Genomic DNA, 23,311 nt, shown 5'->3' with positions numbered 1-23,311 from the left:
GCAGTGTTATCACACCCTCAGGATTTTCAAATGTCATATTCACTTGGTAGAACCTGGTGTAATTTGTTCCCAGAACGCTTGAGCGAATCCGTAGAGAAACCCAATTTTCACAGTAGTTCCCTATTCCAAAGGGAATTTCATATAATATTGCGGTAATAAACTATTCGACAATTACTGATCTCTTGGTATTGGTATTTTGTTATGTGAAACTACCAATGCGGTGTTCTTGCATACATCGGAATGAGGGCCAGGCAACTGAGAAATCGGGTTCCTTATATAAGTGCATCTTGCACACTGCAAATTAAACTACATGAACTTGCTTACCTCTGCAGAGCACTTCGTTGAAGCCTTTTTATTTCATTTTGTACATATTCAGTTTCTTTTTCAATTTTCTCCTCCCAAATTCTTTTCAATTCACTGGTTTCCGTGGCCAGCACCTCAAGGCGTATGTACTGATTGTTCATTTTCTGAAATAGGAACAATGTAAATCTATTACAATTGTCATTGAGGTGCAGAAAACTTTACTGTGATTAAACAGAATTCAGATTTCATGCAGTTGAAAAACATTTTGCCTTCTGCCTCCTTCATTTTTGCTGACTTCTTTTTTAGTTAGCATTAGGACTCTGAGCACTTTCCCACTGCTAACCAGTGCTAAAGTGCATGTGCTTCTCCCCTAAACATGGTGACATTGATGTACACCTGATTGTCATATTTGTTGTACTGGCAAGTCCCTTGTAAACTGGTATACCATATACTCAGGGCCTTTACTTCAAATGCTTCTAGTGGGATGCAGCACTGATTGTGCCACCCACAGAAGTAGCCTTTCAAACTTATCTCAGGCCTTCAACTGCAGTGTCTCTGTGTGCAGCCTTAAACTCCCCTTTTATTACATATAAGTAACCCTAAGGACAGGGTGCCATGTAAGTAAAAGGTAGGACATGTACTGTAATGTTTTGCATGTCCTGGTAGTGAGAAACAGCCTATTTCTGTTTTCACTACTGGGTTCCTCTCGGGTCACCATTGGGAATTCCTTAATATACTTTTAAGCTGTAATTCCTGATTTGAGAGGAGTAGCTTTTACATTTTTCTATATGTTTGGAATGGTAATGATAGATTATCCTTACTGGTGAATTTAGATTGAACCTTATTGGTTTGGAAATGCCACTTTTAGAAAGTGGACACTTCTCTGTACTTACCGTTCTTTGGGCCTGACAGCCTGTTTCCAATACATGTCTGGGTTGGGTGACAGCTATGCTTTGTGCATACCCTCTAGACAGCCACAAACACAGGAAGGTGAGGCTCATCTGCATTCTGAGCCCTCGTCTGCATTCTGATGAGTCTTCCTAGGCAGGAAGGGCTTACATCTTAGTAGGATGTGTCCTGTTCTCACTCAAAGCACTGATTTACCCCCCCAAGATTAGCCTGGCAAACAGGACTGGGCTGAAAGGAATCCTTGTGCGCTTCAGAGAGATCTTTTGAAGTCACCACCTACATCAAAGGCCTCCACAAATCAAACACTTCTTGATCTTGAACTGAACCTCTTTCAGAAGGGCTGTTGAGCGTCTCAAAAGAACTCCGCTGGACTGCTTTACTGGAAGGATTGCTTTTCTGCTTGTTGTCCTGCTGCCTGCTGCTCTCTGACTCTGCTGGTAGGAGAGATGGACTTTGCCGTCATTCCAAGTGATCTCCCTGGGCTTGCTGACTTGCCTCCTGTTTTCTGAAGAGTCAGGGACACAAATGACTTCCTCCAATTCTGCGGGTGCTGCTGGACTCTGTTTTCTGTGAGTCCTATCCTTGCCTGAGATACCCCCACCAAGTTCTGGACCTCAGAAGTGGGTTCTGCAGCTGCTTTTATCACCTACAGCTCCTGGGTCCCTGAAATTAAGCTTTTGGGCTCTTCGTTACCGCCTGTTCACACTGAGACTCTGCCGCTTGCACGCAGAATCAGCGCGTGCTGCAGCAGCATTGTGTCCTCACACAGCACGCATCCCCGCCTTTGACAGCGAGGCCCCATCTGCCGTTCGCAACACACGGCTGACCCTTCGCGCCCGCAGGATCATCCCTAGCAACACTCGCTCACGGCGACCGTCTCACCCGCAAACAAGGCACTTTGCTCAGCTTGAGAAGGTAAAACGTCAGTGGGATCTGTTTCAAACTATATCTGACATGTGCTCCATCGCGGTCCGCCTGAACATTTCAATTTACCCTGGTCTATCGTGACCTAGTGCTATTGACTTACATTTTAAAGCTCTATGCTTAGCTTACCGAGCAATGTACAAAAAGGGTCTGAAGCTAGTTCAGAGTCTTCTTGCACCCTATGGTTCATCAAGCATGCTGCACTCACCAGAAGCTGTTGCAGTACTCTGAATAAAGAGATCTCAGAATGGAGGCAGTTCCTTTGACTTCCTGACCCCTAAGTCTGGAACACACCCCCACAGCACGTAAGGAAAGCTGAATCTGGCTCAAAATTTAGGAAACTGTTAAAAACAGTCCTGTTTGATTAAATCAATTCTTTTGAGAAGTACCTGAAGCTAGTTAGTGCTGAGAGGCTCGTCTGGGTAGCCATGCACTCTAGAAATTCCCTAGAATAGAATAGAATAGAATAGAATAGAATAGAATAGGCACTGTTTTTGATTTATTCTTTAAAAATTCCTAACTCCAGTTTTACTTATTGGATTTTTTTCGTTTTGTTCTTGTTTTTTCCTAACAATTTAATATATATTTTTAACCTGTGTCGAGTTTATTTTGGTGTGTTACTGTGTGTGTAGCATAAATACTTTACACATTGCCTTTGTAGATAAGACTGACCTCTCAAGTGAGGGTGAGCACAGGTATTTTATTTTGCATCTATCTTACCCTCATTAAAGTGGTGGTTCCTGCCTGGCCTGAGTGCATTTCTCAGCCAACCAGAAATCCCATTTCGAACACTTACACTCTGACTAAATTAATCTTGTTTTGTTACTTGTGCTGTTGTATGTGTGCTTAGTTTAATATTTTGCTTATTCTTTAACGTCCGTTTGGTTGTAATATTTACATTGTGCTGGCGTAGTTGGTTTATGGTTCACCTTAAAGCATTGCACGGTTAGGACATGATAAAGATATTGCATGATAGTAGTGGCAATATAAACTGGTGGTAATTAATGATTAAGATGCTCTTCTGCAATATCGATATGTCTCCAATTTTTTGTAGTACATACCCATAGGGGTTAAATAATGACTTTCTAATTAACATTGTTCAACACCGAACTACTAGGTCCTCTACCTTTGCTTTTTAATGAGTTTCTTGGGATTCTTAATGTAAAGTAATATCTTATTACCACACCTACCTATAACATCACTTTAACCTTTGTTTTTTCAGTGAATTTGTAGAGTTTTTAATGCTAGAGCAGATCACAATACCATACCTACTATTTACCCTTTGCTTTTTTTCAGTGAAGTTCTGGGATTATTATTTAAGGGAAGATCATATTGTAATACCTCCACTGGCCATTCGCACCTGTGGATTTTCACAGGCCCACCCACTGCTGGTGGCCAACCCACCACAGCCTGCCCTCCGTGGTCAGCCTGCTGCCCATGTCCCTGCTTCCTTCTTGTTTGTCCTCTGTTCTCCATCTGTATGCACCGGCCCCAGCCTCCTGCCCTCCCATGATCAGCTTGCTGCCCCTGCACACCTCCTCACTGTTGTCCGTTCTTTGCTGCTGCTGTCCCCGCTCCATGCCCACCCTTGTCCCAGTGTGTGTCCCTCCCTCCCATCCTTCATGGTCTGTTGTGCTGCCATTGCCCCTCCCTCTTGCTCTCTAGGGTCTGCTGAGCTGCCACTTCCCCTTCTGTTTCCCCTGCATTGTCTGTTGTGTTGCCATTGAATCCCTCAGCCTTCACTGCATTGCCAGCTTTTTGCCCCAGATCTCCTCCCCTGCCCTCCATTGTCCAAATCTGTGCCATCTCAAATCCCTCCTGCCCTCCATGGTCCGTTTATGTGCCCTCACTCCCTCTCTCCTGCCCTCCATGGCCTGTTGTGCAGTCACTGCATCTTCTGCCTGCTATCTGTGGTCAGATTGCTGCCCTTGCCTACTTCATCCTGCCCTTGATTGCCTGTGTGCATGCCCTTGCCCCCTCCCCCTCTCACCTGCTCTCCATCAGCCATTGTGCTGCCAATGCTTCAGCCACCTACCCTGCATGGTCAGCTTGCTAGCCCAGTACCTCACCCTCTGTTGACCACGTGCATTCTTCTGTGCTCTCCCTCATCCCCTCCACGATTTGTTGTGCTGCCACTATTCCTGCTTCCTACATACTTGGTCAGCTTGCTGCCCCTGCCACTTCTCTCCTGCTCTACATTGTCTCAGGCCGAGCCCCAACCCCGTCCCTCATGCCTTCCATGGTCCATTGTGTTTGTGGTCCTACCCTGTCCTGCCGGCCCTCCATGGTCCATTGTGCTGCCTCTGCCTCTCCCTCCTGCGCTCTATGGTTCATTGTGCTGCCACAGCCTCTATTGCCTGTAACGCATGGTCACCTTCCTGCACCTACTTACTTCTCCCATGCCCTCTAATGGTATGCTGTTCTGCCACTACCCCTCCCACTTGCCCTGCATGGTTGTTTTGCTGTCAGCACCTCAACCACCTGCCCAACATGGGCAGTTTACTGTCTCTGCTCACTACCCCCTGACCTCCGTACCCGTGCTCCATGAAGGGATCTACTGAACAACTAAAGTGTTAACATTCTGTATTTCTAAGAAAAGTGTGGCACACCTGAAGTCATCTTGATGGAATCAAAACTGTAAAACATAAAGCATTTCCTTTGGAAATTAACAAAATGAGTTTTTTTTCTCTCATAAATATTTAGGTTAGTCCTCTAGAAAGCTGAAAGAGGATGCCTTTTCTGAATTCCCAAGTAATTGCGAAGGGCTTTTAAACAAGTTTCTATGATTATGTTTTTTTATCCAATTATTTACTTGAATATGTGTTGCACAGTTTGCACACTTCTATCATTGGGCGACATTTGGTCTACAAATAGGTGATATTTGAGCTGCATTGGTGTTCTTTTTCTCAGGCGACCATCAAGCTCCCTCATTCCTTCATTTAATGCAATATCCTCTGTAGGAAATGCTTTCAGTTTTATAGCTATGATTCCATCAAGATGACTTTCAAGTTTGCCTAATTTCTGCCATTAATACAGACTGTTAGCTCTCTACTTGCTCATTTGGACACCGTGGTAAAGTTACAGACCAAAATATAACTGGTGAATTACAGTGTATGTTTTTGTTTTTTAATGCAAAAACAACAGTTGATGGACAGAATGCAGAACAATGTCATACATTTACCCCAGTACAGAGATCTGGGCCTAAATGTTTTTGTTTTTTAAAAGTTAGTTCTTATCTCAATTTGACACCTAGGCATACCACTTTAATCCTTGTTTTTTTAAATCATATAAAAACTAACCCCGGGCGGAGACCTCCGCTCTGCCTGCGGAGTGTGCGGAGATTTGCCTCCTCCGCGTTCCGTGGAGAACGCAGAGAAGGCAAATCTCCGCACACTCCGCAGCGGAGTTGGCCATACCCCGCCTCCACCCCCCCTATATTAACAAATAATTTCCATGACTTAAAATTAACTTAAAACCTCTTACCTGGCATGCGGCGTCCCTGGGCTGCCTTCCTCCTCTTCCTCACCATCTGAGTAGTTCTTTGAGAAAACTGCGCATGCATGCGCGCCCACGCATGCGCATTTCTCGCGACAAATGCCGAAATCCTCGGGTCTAAAACGAAGGTGCCCCTTATTCGAGCAAGGTCGTAGCACTTCAAGCTGGGCCCGCGTTGCTGACTTGTAGTTTGGATAAGTTGATTGAATGAGGGGCGGCTTCGATTTAGAACCCGAGTATTTCGGTGGGCAGTGTGTGCTTAACCCTAAAGAAGGGAGTCTGTTTTAAATCATCCCTAGCATCAGCCATGTCCGGTAACAAATATTGCCTGTAATCTATTAAGTTTAAGTGGGAGTGCCAGTGCCAGTAAAATTATTTACGTCAGAGAAGGAAAAACGACGTAGAAACTGGATGGGAATTTCCTGGCATTTATTACGCTGGGAATTTGGGACACCTGTATTATTTGGATCCTCACCAAAAGTTGCCCTTGAAATGTGAAAAATATAGACTTCTTGTACTGAATGAAATGACAAAGCTTGGACCGTTCTAAGCCAGTACACACTAAGGAACTGCTGATGCACGTTTATAAGTCAGAGCCCTGAAGAAGTCCTTGTTGGACGAAACGCATTGGCTACTGTCTCTATCATTTGCTGGGGACATTTATAAGAAAATAAATAAAGAATGACTGAACAAAGAAACTCTCTTCGTATGTATTAAATAATAATATATAATTGTGAATGGAATGGAATGAAAATTTATGCTGAACCTCAAATGCATTTTACATGACACAACCACTAATTTGTGCTGAACCATCACTTGTTAATTTCCATAGGAAACTTTAGACAAGGCTACAGGTCGAACGGGTGAATGGAATTACCCCAAATTTGGGCGGGTGAAGCGTCTTGGCCTAGAAAGCACGCTTTTGTTTATTTGGTGTAAATCCGTTCTGTAGTTTTTGAGAAATATCGAAATTTACAGATATCGATATTTGGGAATTCTGCCATCTAATTGGCTGAGGCGTTACGAACACGAGCTTGCTGCTGATTGGCTGCGAGCGCTGCGAGCGTTTGCAATTAGGAAGTGTTGGCTGCCATTTTGTGATTCCGTTGAAGCGAGTAAGGGGGAAAAAGGGCAAAAAATGTGGAAAAGAAGAGGGTAGGAGCACTGTAACCTTTGTGGGATGTTTAGGGTGTGCTATAGAGGGGGTGCGAAGTGAACTAATCATACCTACCGGTGTGAAAGTTCTAGGCTATGAAAATTAAGTGAGGTATTGGCTAGTGTGTGATGTTTCTAAGGTGAGCTGCTGCACGACTCGAGGATTAAAGCGTGAGCCCACACTGTGTGTCTTATGCTGTGAAGTCATGTGCCGTGGCCGCTGCAGTACAGCTGTGGAAGTGGTGCCAGCATGTGTTTATAACTACTAGGATGAACTACTGACTCGTACTGGTCTGAAAGCTCTGGGGTACGGAAAATATGTGAGGTACTGTGTAGAGTCTCATGCTGCTAAGCTGAGCTGCTGCCGGACTCGGGGATGAAAGCGTGAGCCCAAACTGTGTGTCATATGCTGTGAAGTCATGTGCTCTGGCCGCTGTGCCACATCTGTGCAAGTAGTGTCAGCATGTAGTTATAGCTACTTGGAGGAACTTTTGTTTCGAACATTGTAACTTGTGTATGGTGCTTAGGGGGTGTTATATAGGGAGTGCGAAGGTAAATTTGTGTGTATGAAATGAATTTGGTATTTGGAAAGTGGAAAGTGATCTGATGGCGCTGGGGGCGTAAGGTGAGGGGCTGCTAGAGTTGGGAATAAAGCTGATGAATACTGACCCCTATTGTGAACTTTTAATGTGCACGTGCTGTTAAATGTTCGAGAAAATGTTGCAAAAGTATATAGTTAGGGTAAAAAATAAATGATGAACTTTTAACCTGCAGGTATCATAGAAGGTTCCAGAAAGTGTGGTGATAAAATAGGTTGAACTTGTGACCTGTATGTGGCGCAGAAGAATAAGTAGCTTTTCGGAAGGAAAATTCAAAATTAACCAATGGAGGTAAGTTTTGGAATGTCGTTGAAGGAATGAAGTATTCGGATTTGTTGTTTACATGTATTTATGTTTGGAGTGAAAGAGAAATTGTGCCATTCCTGGTTTCATTCTTGATGAAGTCGTAGCTTTACATGTACTATGTGAGAAAGATAGAATTGTATGCGTGTGTCATTTGAAATCTGGATAACAACTACAAAGGTGAGTTAGAAATAAACAAGGTGTGTTATGTGTTTTATAGTATTGATTAAGTATTTGAGGTAATGTTTTTAATTTTGAAAGTATTTTTTATTTCAAAGTAATATAGTGTTAGTAAAGTGTTGTGTTTGAGATTGGTTATGAAATATGCATAAAATTTGAGCTGTTGTTATATAAGTATTTTATATATGTTTAGGAATTTTTCACAGAGAAGAAGTGTAGTTTGTCATCTTTATAGGAGTGCATTGTTTTGAAAATGAGGTACAGCTTTAATTTGAGTTTGTAATGTATTTGGGGAGATAAAGAAAATGTCGCACGTTTGCAACTGATACTTTTTGTGGAAATAGTGGGGTGGGGTGGTGGTGGTAGGAGACGTATGTGTTATTAAGTTAAAAGCGATAAAACGAAATGCAGAAATGTTATGTGGGCAGGTTGTGGTCTTATTTCTGACACTGAGAGGTAGGTTTGAATGTAAGTCAGGGTAGGTTGCTGTACAGTGGGGCCGTGGAACAGTGTTTGGAGATTACATGGAGAGGAGATGGAGATAGGAAAAGTGATACGTTCCTTTTATATGTACGCATAGTTGGAATCATGCGATCCTAAGTTGAGATATAGTAAGAATATGGTTTCTGGTTTGCATTTGGGTATAGTTAATAGTTTTTGTAGTTTCTGACTAGTAAATAATAAAAAGGTAGATATACTAAAATATATGGTAGTAAAAGTATTAATTATTGTCTGTTCTTATGGAATAGAAGTAGTTGGGGAGTACTTCTTTAGAAGAGATGTTTTATAAATGTGTGAGATAAAAAAAATGTAAATGTGCGGTATATTTTCTGAATGGCTTTGTTGACATTAGAGAACTACATGTGATTATAAGTAATACTATATGTAGGTGTTAAAGTGGTTCGTGTTTTACTGATGGTGAGCTTCACTATCCCTTTTGAGACACTCGTCAATTTATTCATTCCATTTAATATCTTCAATAAAGATACAGTAAAGGGACTGTATATCAAAAGTTTGGGAATTAGAACTTTGTTTACTCTCCCCATGCCCTACTATACACTCTACAGAGTGTTTAAGCGACTTTCGTAACATATAGATGTATAGCTAGTAAAGGTGGTGTAGTTCGACTGGGCCCATTTATAAACCGTGCTATGGGATGGCTTATGTTTTACCCACCAATCTGCATGTTTGAATACTTTTTGCTGATAAGTTTTCCGACAGACACTGGTTAAAATTAACGTTGTATATGGGTATAGTGGCACTACTAGGAATGGGGGGGTTTTTGTTTGATTTCGTACTGTTATACACGGGGTGGGGGTGGGGGAGGTAGTTATGTTGCTGTTTGAAACACAGAATATATTAACGTAGAGATGTGGAGGTACTAAAGGTGATGTAGTACCACTGGGAGCACTTATAAAGTGCCATATGGCATGGTATATGTTTTACCCACAAATTTGCTTGTTTTAATACGTTTTGCTGATGAGCTTTTCGGGAGACATCTGTTGAAATTAAGCCTCTGTATGGCTATAGTGCGCTTCTATGTTTGTGGGGCTTTTTCTTTTATTGCATAAAGTTAAGCAAGGGCAGGTGTTGAGGTGGTATAGTGGTACTGTGACTATTTATAAACCGTCTTATGGTATGGTGTATGTGTGAGTTGCAAAATTGCAGGTTTTAATAGCTTTTGCTGATGAGCATTCCGGCAGACACCTGTTGACATTAAGTCTATGTATGGCTATAGTGGCGGTAACTGGAATGCTGGGGCTCGTTGTTTGATTTCGTAAGGTTAAGCAAGGGATGGGTGGGGGTGTTGGAGGTGCGTATGTTGCTGATTATAAGACGGATATTTGTTACGTGGGCATGTGTAGTTACTAAAGGTAATGTAGTTTCACTGGGCCCATTTATAAACAGTGCTATGGGATGGTTTATGTTTTACCCGCCAATTTGCATGTTTGAATAGTTTTTGCTGATAAGTGTTCCGGTAGACACATGTTAAAATTAAGCCTGTGTATGGGTATACTGGCGCTACTAGGAATGGGGGGGGTTTCTGTTTGATTTCGTACTGCTGACCAAGGGCGGGGGTGGGTGTGGGGGAGGTAGTTATGTTGCTGTTTGAAATACAGAATATAGTAACGTGGAGATGTGGAGCTACTAAAGGTGATGTAGTACCACTGGGAGCACTTATAAAGCGCCCTATGGCATGGTATATATATATATATATATATATATATAGTGGCGCTTCTACGTTTGCTTGGGCTCTTTCTTTTATTGTGTAAAGTTAAGCAAGGGTGGGTGTTATGGTGGTGTAGTGGTACTGTGACTATTTATAAACCGTCTTATGGTATGGTGTATGTTTGAGTTGCAAAATTGTAAGTTTTAATAGCTTTTGCTGATGAGCGTTCCGGCAGACACCTGTTGACATTAAGTCTATCTACGGCTATAGTGGCGGTAACGGGAGTGCAGGGGCTCGTTGTTTGATTTTGTAAGGTTTAGCATGGTATGGGTGGGGGTGGGGGATGTGCGTATGTTGCTGATTATAAGACGGACATTTGTAACGTGGGCATGTGTTGTTAGTAAAGGTAATGTAGTTTCACTGGGCCCATTTATTAACCGTGCTATGGTATTGTTTCTGTTTTTCCCGCAAATTTGCATGTTTGAATACTTTTTGTTGATAAGTGTTCCGGCACACACCTGTTAAAATTAAGCCTGTGTATGGGTATAGTGGCGCTACTAGGAATGGTGTTTTTTTTGGGGGGATTTTGTACGGTTAAGGAAGGGCGTGGGTGGTTGTGGGTGTCGGGGAGATGGGTATGTTTCTGATTAAAACACAGAATATAGTAACGTGCAGATGTCGAGCTAATAAAGGTGATGTAGTACCACTGGGAGCACTTATAAAGTGCCCTATGGCATGGTATATGTATTACTCGCAAATTTGCATGATTTAATATGCTTTGTTTATGAGCGTTTTAGAAAGTGGGGGTGCTCTAAAAAGGGGGGCAAAGCTCTTAAAGGGGTGTGGGCTATGCAAGTTGGGCTGGGGTCTAAATCAAGATAAGTGTCATTGTGTGCTTTAGGATTTCCCTTCCTTCTACAATGTGGGTAATGTAGCGTGATGTCTCCAGTTCTCAGTAGTGAGCAAAATAAGCATGCGTACATCGATGTTCATGCTCTCACTGCAGTGCAATACAAAAATAAAATGCGAGGGCCGAAAATATAATTGACTTATGTTTGCGAGGGCTGAAAATAGAGCCTGATAGAGACCCTTTTGGAGGCTCCTTGAAAATAAGTGCTGGTCCTCAGACCCGGTCCAATTAAAGCCCAGCATTCATCTACCCTAAGCACTGCGCCATCCAACCATCTTTTAATTGATGCATACATTCCTACTTATATACATACATACATCTGTTCCTGCACTTACCTTAAGCATCTATGAGCGCACTCGCCTATTGTAAGCACTGTGTCATTCATGCAGCCATACGCCTATATATCAATAGATACATCTGTCCCATATCCAATCCTAAGCATCTATCAGTCCACCAGTCTATTGTAAGTACTGGTCCCTGTATTCATGTATCCTTCCATTCATACATTGATACATCCATCTATGTATATATGCATTGATGCATCTGGCCATGCATCCACTTGCCTTTTATTCAACTATACGTTCTTATTTTAAGGCATCGTCCGCCACCGATCCTAAATAGGACGTATTATACTCATCCATCCAGCCCGTTAGGGGTCAAAAAGGTTTGCGAAAAGCATCGACAGGCAGATTATTTTAAAAAGAATAACAAAGCTTTGAGTTGCTCTTTGTGGAGCATACTTCACCATCCTACTCTGGTGGTGTTTTAAAGAAAGGTACATATAGCGAAAGAAAGGTAAAGGAGCTTTTAAGTGTAAGACGTTAATTTAGAAACATAACGTTTTGTCGAGTTGTAAATAGGTACACTGTTTAAAAGTGGCCGTGACTGACAGATACTGAATACCTGTATTTCTTACATTTGAGAAAGTATACCAGAGAGGTAATTTGGGGTGGTGAGAACCTTGATTTCTATATTTCCATGTGAAGTACAGTATAGGAATATAAAAGTAAGTGGAAAGCTTTTATGTACATATTAAAGAGGGGGTGTGCGAACTAAGTGAGGCAGGCAAAGTGTGTGTTTTCGTGTATTTTCGTAGCCCTAAAACAAGAGAATGTGTAAGGTCAGAGCAGGTTCTTGCTGGAGTTGCTTGCTTGTGGTCGTTTGAAGAGCCGCAACCAGAGCAAAATTTCAGGGGAGCCTAATTTTTCATCAATAGGCCGAGTGGGAATGTAGGGGCTGTAAAAAGGGGTGAAAAAGAACAGAGTCTTCTTTATGAAAAAATGATCTTTTGAAAACCTGTGAAGTACTCGGGTGCGGCTGTGTGTGTGCACTCGGGAAGCTGTTTGAGAGAGTCCGGGGCAATGGGCCTGGTGGTGTGTTTGCTAATTACCCCACGATGATGTTGCTCCTGCGTTGCAAAAAGAGAAGGTAAATTCTGAGAGAAAAAGTGTCTTTTTGAAGGATTTCCCTTCTCCTACAAAGCGAGTCACCTGGCATGATGTCTGCACTACTAAGTAGTGAGTAATGTGCATGCTCTCACAGTCTCACTGCAGTGCAATAAAGAAAAAAAAAAGGGATGAGGTTTGCGAGGCCCGAAAGTAGACCCCCATAAAGACCTGTTTAGACGCCACCTAAAATAAAGTGCTGTTGCTCAGACACCCACAGACACCCCCTCCCGCACATAAAACCGGGGGGTCAGTGTTATGTTGGGAAAGTTGTAGATAAAATTGTAGGCTAATAATGGTAATTTTTGTGTGTGCTTTTTGGTTGATAATATCATCTTAAGTACATAGATTAAAAATGTTTAAAAATAGCATCTATAAAGTTGTCTGTGGTGGGTTGCAGAAAGAGTGGTGTTGGGTGGTGGGGTGCAGCGGAGATGTGAAAAGTATGAGGTAGTGCAGTTACATATAAATTGTAAAGGTGTTTGTAAATAATTAAATAAATACTTGCTGTATGTTCTATGGCACTACTTGTCATGTTAGTGCTGCTCTGTCATGTTCAATCACGTTACAGCACTGGGTGTGGAAGTCGTTAGTGGATGTTTTGTAATTGTATGTTATAATTTTAACATAGTGAACAAATGTGAAAAATGATTGAATCTATTTTTTTTCCAGAAAATTATTTCGTTTGGATTAAAATTTGGAAATGTCAAGAAGAAGTAAAAAAAAAAAAAGAAAAGAGAAGAAAAATATATATTTGTGCAAAAGGCAAACGTTTGTATTTGGAAAAAATGGGAGTAGCACAGAAAAACTTTGTTCTAGTATAAGTACAAGATGAAAAAAGGATCACACAAGAGGAAAAATTGGAATTTTTCAAGTAAGGTGAAGCAGAGTTCAATTTAAAATACCAGGAAAAGGAAGGATGATAAAGAAATAGTATCTGTTACTCGGAGACAAAAGGAGTTTCATGAAAATCGTCAGAGACTTTTTCGATCTAGAGTGATTCAGAATTCAATGAAAGAATGCTTCAAATATAAAAGGAATGTTTTTGAATTGAAAGAGAAACAGTGTATTGAAAGTATAGTGGATAGTGCTTTCAATTTAAAACAGAAGCTATTCATTGTGATTATGAAGAGAAAGTATTAAACAGAACGTTAAGTTGTTACAAGGACTAGATCTATGTCACGTAAGAAAATATACTGAGAAGTATGGGCATTCTCTGGCTTGTCTTTGAAGAAAAGTTTGTAAAAGTGTTTTTTATCAGTTGAGGATGTTAGCAGTATGTCATTCAGAAATGCAGAAGTTTGTAAGGAAAGTGTACCATGTAAAAAGTTCTACATTATTTTTAAGTGAACTGAGTACAAGTCTTTTATATGCTTCTTTATTAGTTGTTCAAAAAAAGTGTGATGATATTAAAATGCAAAGTAATTGGAAAGTTTAATGTAGTGTGGTGTGAAATACGAGACTATGTTTGTGTTTGTTGTTGACGTACTGATTATAAAAGTCAAAGTAGGAATATTGATTTGTATTTGAAAAGTGAAAAGGAGAACAATGGTAAGTGGGTAGAATTTACAATTTACTTGTTGGTGGAAGGTCAATTTGAGTTAGGTAGTGATCAACATATATGGAAATATTGTTATAACAAATTAGAAGAGAACAAAATGCCTTTTAGAGCAGTACACAATAACTTAGAATTAGTAGCTATTCTGGAGGAACTGGCAGAATTGAATACATATGAGTCTGTTCTAATTCAATGTGTTAATTATTTTCAAACTATAATTCGGATGGAGCCAAAAACATGTAAACTGTCACCAAAAGACTTGCAAAGAGGTTTGAAGGAAGAGTGGTGTACTTACCTTTGGATATTAAGAAAAATATTGAAACTATTGCTGGAGTGAAAGAGGAAAATTAGACAGTAGTCATTCTAGTAAATGTTGTAGTAACAAAAAGTCAGAAAATATGGAAAGATTTTGAGGTTGTTAATAAAGTTGAAAAGGCTACCTTATATCTTATAGAGAACAATATTTATTACAAAACTGTAAATGTGGGTGAACAGGTAATAAGTTTAGAAGATGAATCTTGTTGATCGATATTCTGAAGCTGCAATCGGTACAGGTGGATCATTATACCGTCCACCTTCTCCTGTAGGAAACAGCTGTGGAAAATAATGACCTTCCAAGGTTTTCTCCCATACACTTATTGGAGTTCCCTGTGCTTTTTTCATTTCAAATAACTCAATGCTGCTTCCTATTACTTCTTTTGAATGCAAAGGACGTATTGTGTAATGTTCATAAATATCTTCAGTCCTTGACTTGTCCACTTTCTCTATTTGACCACTTGAAATTTCAGATTATATTCTGAAGGTCCTAGATTTCGACAGTGCATTTTATACATATTTCACCTTTTTGTTTGAAAGTGATCTGTCTTCTTTGTCATATGCAGTGAACCACATACTTAAAACTAAAGTTCATCAATAAGTTCTTTGTGCGAAAGAATTTGTGGAGAAACTTCAAGAAAGAGATGAAAATTTAGAAGGACACTTAATCAATTTGATGGCATGTCAACGTGGAACAAATGAGTATTGGTATTATCGTCATGAAAAACTCAAGTGTATGTTACGGAACGTAGGTACAAGAACATGGTTTGTCTCACTTAACTGTGCAGAGTATGCATGGGAAGATTTGCTTGACCTTCTAAGAGAAGCGAATTCCAATATAAAAAATGTTGAAATAAAGACTCGTGGTGAACTGTGTTCATTGGATCCTGTATATGTGTGCAGATATTGTAATGAAAGGTTTCAACCTATAATGTCTTTTATCTGCAATAAAAAGAATACAGCTCTTGGAGAGGTTACCAATTTCTTTTAGAGAAAGGATTATCAAGCAAGAGGTGCACCTCGTATACATATACTACTATGATCAAGGATGAACCTAAATTTGGAAATGATTCTGATGAAACAGTATTGTCTTTCATTAAATAGTATGTGACATGTGAGATACCAAGAGAAGAAGGAGACAGAAGCTTGAGATAGCAAGTTTCCAAAGTCACAATTGTTGAAAGTATTGCAGAAGAAATTACAACTTTAAAGGAAAAGTTTACACCAGATGTCGGTTTGGTTTCTCCTGTCCAGTCATTTGTAAATGAAGAGTAAATTTTTTTTTCTTCTGTAAGGCACACAATAACTTAGAAATCTCAAAAGAATAACTACGAGTTAAAAATAAGAGAAGTGTCAAAGTATATCAATGATTACAATCCAGTCATTTTAAAAATATGGAATGCGAACATGGACATTCAGTATGTTGCAGATAACTCAATTGCTGTTGCATGTTACGTTACATTGTACATAACAAAATCAGAAAAAAAAGAAATGAAAGAACTGCGGGAAGAAATTACACAAGATAAAAGCCATAGTAAATAATTGTACAGCTTTACTTTGAAAATGCTTTCCCACCGAGAAATTGGATTGTATGGATGTTCAGACTGATTGTGCTCTTCAAGTTTAAATTCAAAGTCACAAGGAATCATTTGGGTAAGTTTAGGTCTTGCCTGCAAACAAAATGGAGTCTTGAAATGATTTGAAGAAATTGAAGAATTAGCAGTAAATGAAGCAGACAGTACAGACAATCTTAAAACTAATATGTTGGACACGTACTAACCGAAAAGGAGTCAACATCTGGAACACCTATGTCTGTATGAAGTACTTCAACATTACAGCTTGAAATGTTAAAGAGAATGTAAAAGAAGGAAAATATGCAATCGTTGGATGTCATGGTTTTTTAGTAAAACATGCAAAGAGTAATCTCATAAACCACAAGAAAGTTAGTTGTGAAAGTTTAGATAAGGGAGAATTTTACTATTTAGCACTTCTGCAACTGTTTAAGCCATGTTGTAGTGAAAGTGAATTATTTGGAGACTTTGACTGTTACGAAGATTCTTGTAATACATGTAAAAGTAGAGTTGCATGTACAATTTTTGCTATATATTTAAAAATGTTGAATGATGAAGTTGAACAGAAAAAGACTATTACAGCTGAAATTAGTAATGAAAGTTCTCAAGATGGTGAAACTAGTGGTCCATTTAGTCATGATCTTCTTAGACGAGCAATACTGGAAAATGAAGCAGCCATTGCTATGCATGAAGTTGAAATTGCAATGCGGTACAGCAGGTCCCAACAGTGAAACGGGGTCTTGATTCTATGATTGAGGATGTCAGAAGTTAAAGTCTGTGATAATTTCAGTGTACCCCCTCTGACCAGGTGCAATCAACTCTAGGTCCCATCAGTGGAATGGCGTCTTGATCCCACAATGGACGATGTTACAACTGCATCTGAGAGTGGAGATGAAGGTACTCCCTTCGACCAGGTGCAACTAACTCTAGGTCCCAACAGTGGAATGGTGTCTTGATTCCACCATGGATGATGTCCGATATTACCTGCTGCTTGTTTTTCGCAGAACTCACTCTGTTGAGGTGCATCAGACTCTGTGCTTCCGTCGCTAACTGCTGTAGAGGATTATTGGGGTTGGTTGAGTGTAGTCACTGGAGTACACCGCGGTACAGCAGGTTTGAATAGGGTCTCGATTCTATTACTGAGGATGTCAGAAGTTAAAGTCTGTGTTTATTTATGTGTACCACCTTCGACCAGGTGCAACCAGCTCTAGGTCCTAATAGTGGAACGGTGTCTTGATCCCAGAATGGAAGATGTCCAATATTACTTGTTGCTTGGTTTTCATGGAACTTCCTCCGTTGAGGTGCATCAGACACTGTGCTTCCGTAGTTAACTGTTGCACATGATTATTGTGCTTCGTTGACACCAGTCAGTGGAGTACACCGTGGTACAGCAGGTCCGAACAGTGAAACGGGGTCTTGATTCTTTGATTAAGAATGTGAGAAGTTGAAGTGTGTGATGATTTTTGTGTAACCCCTCTGATCAGGTTCAACGAACTGTAGGTTCCAACAGTGGAACGGTCTTTTGATCCCACAATGGAGGATGTTAGAACTGCATCTCAGAGTGGAGATGAAGGTACTCTGTTCCACCAGGTGCAACCAACTCTAGGTCCCAAAATTGGAATGGTGTCTTGATCCTAGAATGGAAGATGTCCGATATAACCTTTTGCTGGGTTTTCACAGAACTGTCTCTGTTGAGGTGCATCACACTTTGTCATTCTGTAGTTAACTGCTGCACATGATTATTGGGCTTGGTTGACTGCTGTCGCTGGACTAGACCATGGTATAGCAGGTCCGAACAGTGAAACGGGGTCTTGATTCTATGATTGAGGATGTCAGAAGTTAAAGTTTTTGATGATTTCTGTGTACCCCCTTTGATGAGATGCATCAAACTCTAGGTACCAACAGTGGAACGGTGTCTTGATCCCACAATGGATGATGTTAGAACTGCATCTGAGAGTGGAGATGAAGGTACTCCTTTTGACCAGGTGCAACCAACTCTAGGTCACAACAGTGAAACGGTGTCTCGATTCCACAATGGACGATGTCCGATATAATGTGCAGGTGAATTTTCAGAGGTCCTTCTGTTGAGGTGCATCAGACTTTGTGCTTCCGTAGTTAACTGCTGCACATGATTAATGGCCTTGGTTGACTGTAGTTGGTGGAGTACACCACGGTACAGCAAGTCCGAACAGTGGAACGGGGTCTTGATTCTATGATTGAGGATGTCAGAAGTTAGTTTGTGATGATTTGTGGTACCCCCTCCGATGAGGTACATCAAACTCTAGGTCCCAACAGTGGAACGGTGTCTTGATCTGACAATGGAGGATGTTGGAACTTCATCTGAGAGTGGAGATGAAGGTACTCCCTTCGACCAGGTGCAAGCAACTGTAGGTCTCAAGAGTGGAACGGTGTCTTGATTCCACAATGGAAGATGTCCGATATTACTTGTTGCTTGGTTTTCATAGAACTCCCTCCATTGAGGTGCATCAGACTCGGTGTTTCCGTAGCTAACTGTTGCACATTATTATTGTGCTTGGTTGACACTAGTCGGTGGAGCACACTGTGGTACAGCAGGTCCGAACAGTGAAATGGGGTCTTGATTGTATGATTGAGGATGTCAGAAGTTGAAGTTTGATATTATTTCTGATCTGCTGCAAGCAAGTCCATGCTTTCGAATTGAACGGTACATGGCTGTCAGGTGTTAATGAATAGTGAGTCTGGCCTACAATGCAGACAGAAGTTTTCACAATTCAGATCGAGTGCTGATTGTTTAATTATAGAATCCAGTAGTCAAGTAACTACAACGTCTATTGGAATATACATATTATGTTTTTAATATACTTCTTTGAAGACATTTTTTGAAATGACTTATAGGTTTAGTACAATGACCACACTTAATTTGCAAGTGCAAAGGAACACTGTAGACAGCAGAAATGATATTTGAATTGTTTTGTTTTATTTATTGCAGATTTGTCTGCAATTTATGCTGTTGTCTTTTGTTAAGAGGAAGTGAGAGAAAGTATTCATGAATGTCTGTGTGAGTACTGTTTACAATTAACACTGCAGATAGCAGTGTTCACAATTCGGATCGAGTTGGTCTTGTAGATAACGCAGTTCTGTAGGAAAAGACATTGCTCCAGTGCGCTCTGTCTACACCATGAATATGTATTATTACAAGCGCCAGAAATGTTTTTTGTTGCTTCGCGTACGACAAACTGTGTAGCTGAATTCCACCTTACGTAGCTGTGGGCCCTTACTGACCGCTCTCTCTGGCCTACACTGTAGACAGCAGTGTTCACAATTTAGATTGAGTTGCTATTGCTGATGGTGTTCTGTTGATGGCAACAGATATTACTCCAAGTATGGCCTGCCCGTCTACAGCACACATCATTGCCGGTTGTTGACATGCTACACAATAACCCACACTCCAAACTACTCACATCAAAGTCAGTTTTTCTAGTAGAGTGTTTAAGCATAGGAGTGCCATCCATGTCTAGCAGGAAAATTTACAAATTCTTTTGCAATTTCTTTAAGCATAAGATTAGCTAGTGCCAAATGTAGTATTACAGCTTTGGATTGGAACTACCATCCAAGCCAACCTGATATGAACAAAAGCAATTCCTGATACGTGTTTCGCTCTCATTAAAGCTTATCAGAGAGACATAGTTTTACCCAGACACCATGGAGTGTAAGTCAGAGGAATGTTTTTTCAGGCTTAGAGTGCTCCATATATTTTGGAAAAAAGGAAGTTGGGGACCCTGGGTAGTTCCCAAGTTTTAATTGGAGAGCAGCTGTGTTATATGGAGAACTCTGCAACATAATCTACACTCCAAATCTGCTCGCCTTAACTGTCTGTTTTTCTGACAGAGTTTTAAGCATAGGATTAACATAATGCCATCCATGGTGAGGTTGAAAATTGTCGAAGTATTTATTCCATATTTGCATCAAAGTATTTAAGTGTAGGATTAGCTAGTACCTTCCATGCTGCACTGAAAAATTAGAAAAGCCTTTTACCACTCCAGGCACAGTATTAAAGCTCTGGATTGGTAAAATCCCATTCAAGCTAACCATGGAATTAATAAACTCATTCCCTGACACATATTTTGGTGAGTTTGGTTGTATGTTTTCAGGTTAGAATGTAATAGTTTTATTGTGTTTTCTCGCATTGTTTGACAGTTGTATGACTGAACTTGGAAATTAAATTACATTAGGTGGTAGGCTATGGATTCAAGAAAATCCAACTCTTATAAATGTTGAAAATGCTGTGCTTTGTTGGCTAGCATTTCTTGTGTATGCCTACTTCTTTAGAGATGTAGAGCTTAAAGGATTGTGCGACGGCTTGTTTATTTTTTAAGTCATGATAAATATCATACTTTTGGAAAATGCCAATAAATGAGTATAGCAATAGATGGGCCTTCCAACTGATATATGAAGCATTGCTTGCTCTTTTCTCCTTCTACCACACATTCAACTCTTAATGTGGAATCTGGCTTGGAGTCTGCACCCTGATTTGTGTAAATAGTCATCCCTAATATCGTCACAATAAATAAGAAAAGGGAGATTTTGTCTCCATTGTCAATTAATATATCATAATGTTTAGTGACTTCTTATGTAGTGACGAAGACTGGGGCTGGTAGTTTTTGATTTCAAATGTGACTTGGCTGTTTTATACACAAAACAATGCTCAATTTGTCTCAAAACAGGTTTAGAATTACATATAGGTGCCAATACAGTTGTTCATAACCACAAATACAAGCATACTTGTTTGAAGTCAAAAATATTATTCTTTATTTCTTTCTTGCAATATAAAGACACAGTCATAGTGTGAATAGCGAGCACAGCCAAAGCATTTCACCTCAGAGAAATAGGGACTACTTCAGGGCTGATAAAAACATGCAAAACAAAACAAACAAACATTAAAATCTTATTCATCATATAAAAAATATGCCTTGCCAAAAACATAATACTGACTTAGTATATTGATTCACAATGAATCAAGACATTTTTGGACCACAAACCATACCAAGGTGGGGCCCCAATTAAAAGAAAGACATGCACCATGTACAAATTAATTCATAAAAAGTTGATTCCCAAATATAAAGTTGATTTGTGGTTCTCTTAGGCATCCTTCCTCTACAGTATAGTGGACATGTGTATTCATCAGTCATCTTTATTTTCTTAGTTCATCCAATATGTAATCCTAACATGTACAAAAGTTGCTAGAAATCATAATGCAAATTGTGGCCCAGAACATCAAAACAATAATGAATTTCTATTTACCAGTTCTCCTCAGATCATTGTCAAAATGTTAAAAGGATAAATGAATATCACTTACTTATTAGAATTTGAGATAAATGTCAAATTTAGTAAACAATCAACATAAACCTTACAGATCAAATGATTATAGCCAATACAGATAAATGTTAAAAGCTTATATAGTCAATATTATTTGTCTTAACAAATTATTAGTATCCAAATGGATACTTCATAAATTCATAATGAATCCAATCTTGAACACTACTTGCTAGAGTCATTAAAATTGTTTATCAGTAACCTACAAATAAAAATAGTGTTATTAAACTCTTTTTAATTCAGCCGTCATACTATAAGTTGTAGAGCTACATATTTTACCTATTGTGTATAGAAAGGTTTAATGTAAAATGCATTAACATCAGAGTAAAACGGTATGGATTTTAAGATGATACACAAATATGTACCGTTTTACTCTGATATTAATGCATTTTACATTAAACTTTTCTAAACATTGCGGTTTGATAAAAAACAATTTCGAAAATGTATTCTTGGACTCTGTGGTATAGGTTTAGGTGTATGTATATGTATTATGTATGCGATCATCCAGTAGTGGCAGGTGAGAAGCTAAATGTTCTGTGATGACATATGAAGGTTCCTGCATAGAACACTGAGGAGACACAGAGAGAAGCGGTTGAGGACTGGATGTGTCTTCTAGGCTTATGGATTTTTTGGCACAGATCTTTTTATAGGTTAAGGTAGACTTAAAGTATTGTACTGTTTTACATTTAAATACCAGGTTAAATTAATGAATGGGGTCTTTATAAGGTGCACTGTAAATGAGCATCCTGGCGCTCTGCTAAGCAGCACTGTGAAACCTTGTCATATGCCTGAATGGATCAATTTAAATGAGGGCGTGACGGAGTGCATTGGTGGCTTGGATAAGCCAAGTCTTCAGGGCCTTTTAAAAAAAAGAGTCTTCAGGATCTATAAAATGGATGTAAGTTGGCAGTTGGTTCCAAGCTTTAGTGCCTATCACCATAAAAGATTTTCCACCTCGTTCTCAGGGCCTTGTGAAGACTGAATCCGGCTGTGAGGTATTTAGAGCCTGTAGCCTCGAATGCTCTAAAGACTAGCAACAGGGTCTTGAACAAGATTCTTTTATGTGTAGGTAGCCAATGGAGTTTTCCTAATGCCGCTGGGACAGAGCTCAATTTAGGGAGCTGTAGCACCACTCTGGCTGCTGCGTGTTGGACCATCTGAAGTTTCTAAATTAGCTGTTTTCAGCAGCCCGCATATAGGCTGTTGCAGTAGTCGAGTCTCGACGCAATGAGGGCAAATACTAAGGTTTTCCTGGCAGTGATGGAAGGAAGTGAAAACATTTTTTGAGGGATTTAATCAGATTAAAACACTTCATGACTATCGCTTTGCTTGAGGTTGAAAAGATAGTTTGGTGCAGAACAAAAGTTACTTCTTGTTACTTTTGTTCTTCTTTTAGCTTTGAAACCATAATTTACAGATGTACTTTTCCTTATCCCTTCTTGACATGTTTTTCAGTAGCGCTTTGAAAATGGGAATAACAGAAAGAAAAAGCTATATATTTAAATTAAGAAATATATTTTTTTTTTTAATTAAGTGTTTTAATTTAGTTAACTATAACTATTGTTGTTTGACTTTTTTGCTAGCTTGGAAGTTCTCTGTTTGGCACAGTAAGGTTTCTCTTGGCACTAATTAGTTTCCAATGGTAAACCTTTAGTTGGAATTCCATCTGCCGTAGCACCAAACATGCTTCATAATTGTGAGAACAAGCCTATTTAGAGAGGACTTTCACTTGCTCATTTTTCCTTTTAACTGTCACAAAAAGTACAAAAGTAGAAATGCCCTCAACATGGAAATGCCCACTCCATCAGGCAAATTGTTTTTGCTTTTCAGACAACTCCTAGAGTTGGGGTTTGTTTCTGAAATACCAGCTCATAAAACTAACTACAAAAGTATAGATATCAAAAATATCAACTTTGAAAAGAAAAACGAAACAACAAAAAATTGATAACATATATATTGTCACTAGAAATATAGAATAATCACGTAAAAATAAAATATTAGGGCATAACAAACCACATTTGTATTTATATCAAGAAATAGTAGAATAGATTTTTACACTGTATATGAAACATAAATGAGCCTTTACCAAACAAGAATTTACTAAAAAATTATTCAAATAAAT

General features: G+C 39.6%; 1 protein-coding gene across 1 annotated transcript in view; it reads right to left on the bottom strand.

Moving 5' to 3' along the window:
• Positions 1–320: 320 nt before the first annotated feature.
• The window catches only part of FAM240A (family with sequence similarity 240 member A), a 112,532-nt gene continuing 89,541 nt past the window's right edge, over positions 321–23,311 (bottom strand). The window contains exon 2 of the mRNA XM_085632847.1: positions 321–467. Within this exon, the coding sequence (XP_085488973.1) occupies positions 321–464 (144 nt within the window). The 5' untranslated portion in view covers positions 465–467. The remainder of the gene's footprint in view (positions 468–23,311) is intronic.

This window comes from Triturus cristatus, chromosome 2_1 (assembly GCF_964204655.1).
Source record: "Triturus cristatus chromosome 2_1, aTriCri1.1, whole genome shotgun sequence".
NCBI classification, from domain to species: Eukaryota; Metazoa; Chordata; class Amphibia; order Caudata; family Salamandridae; genus Triturus; species Triturus cristatus.
This window is presented reverse-complemented; position numbering and strand designations above follow the sequence as displayed.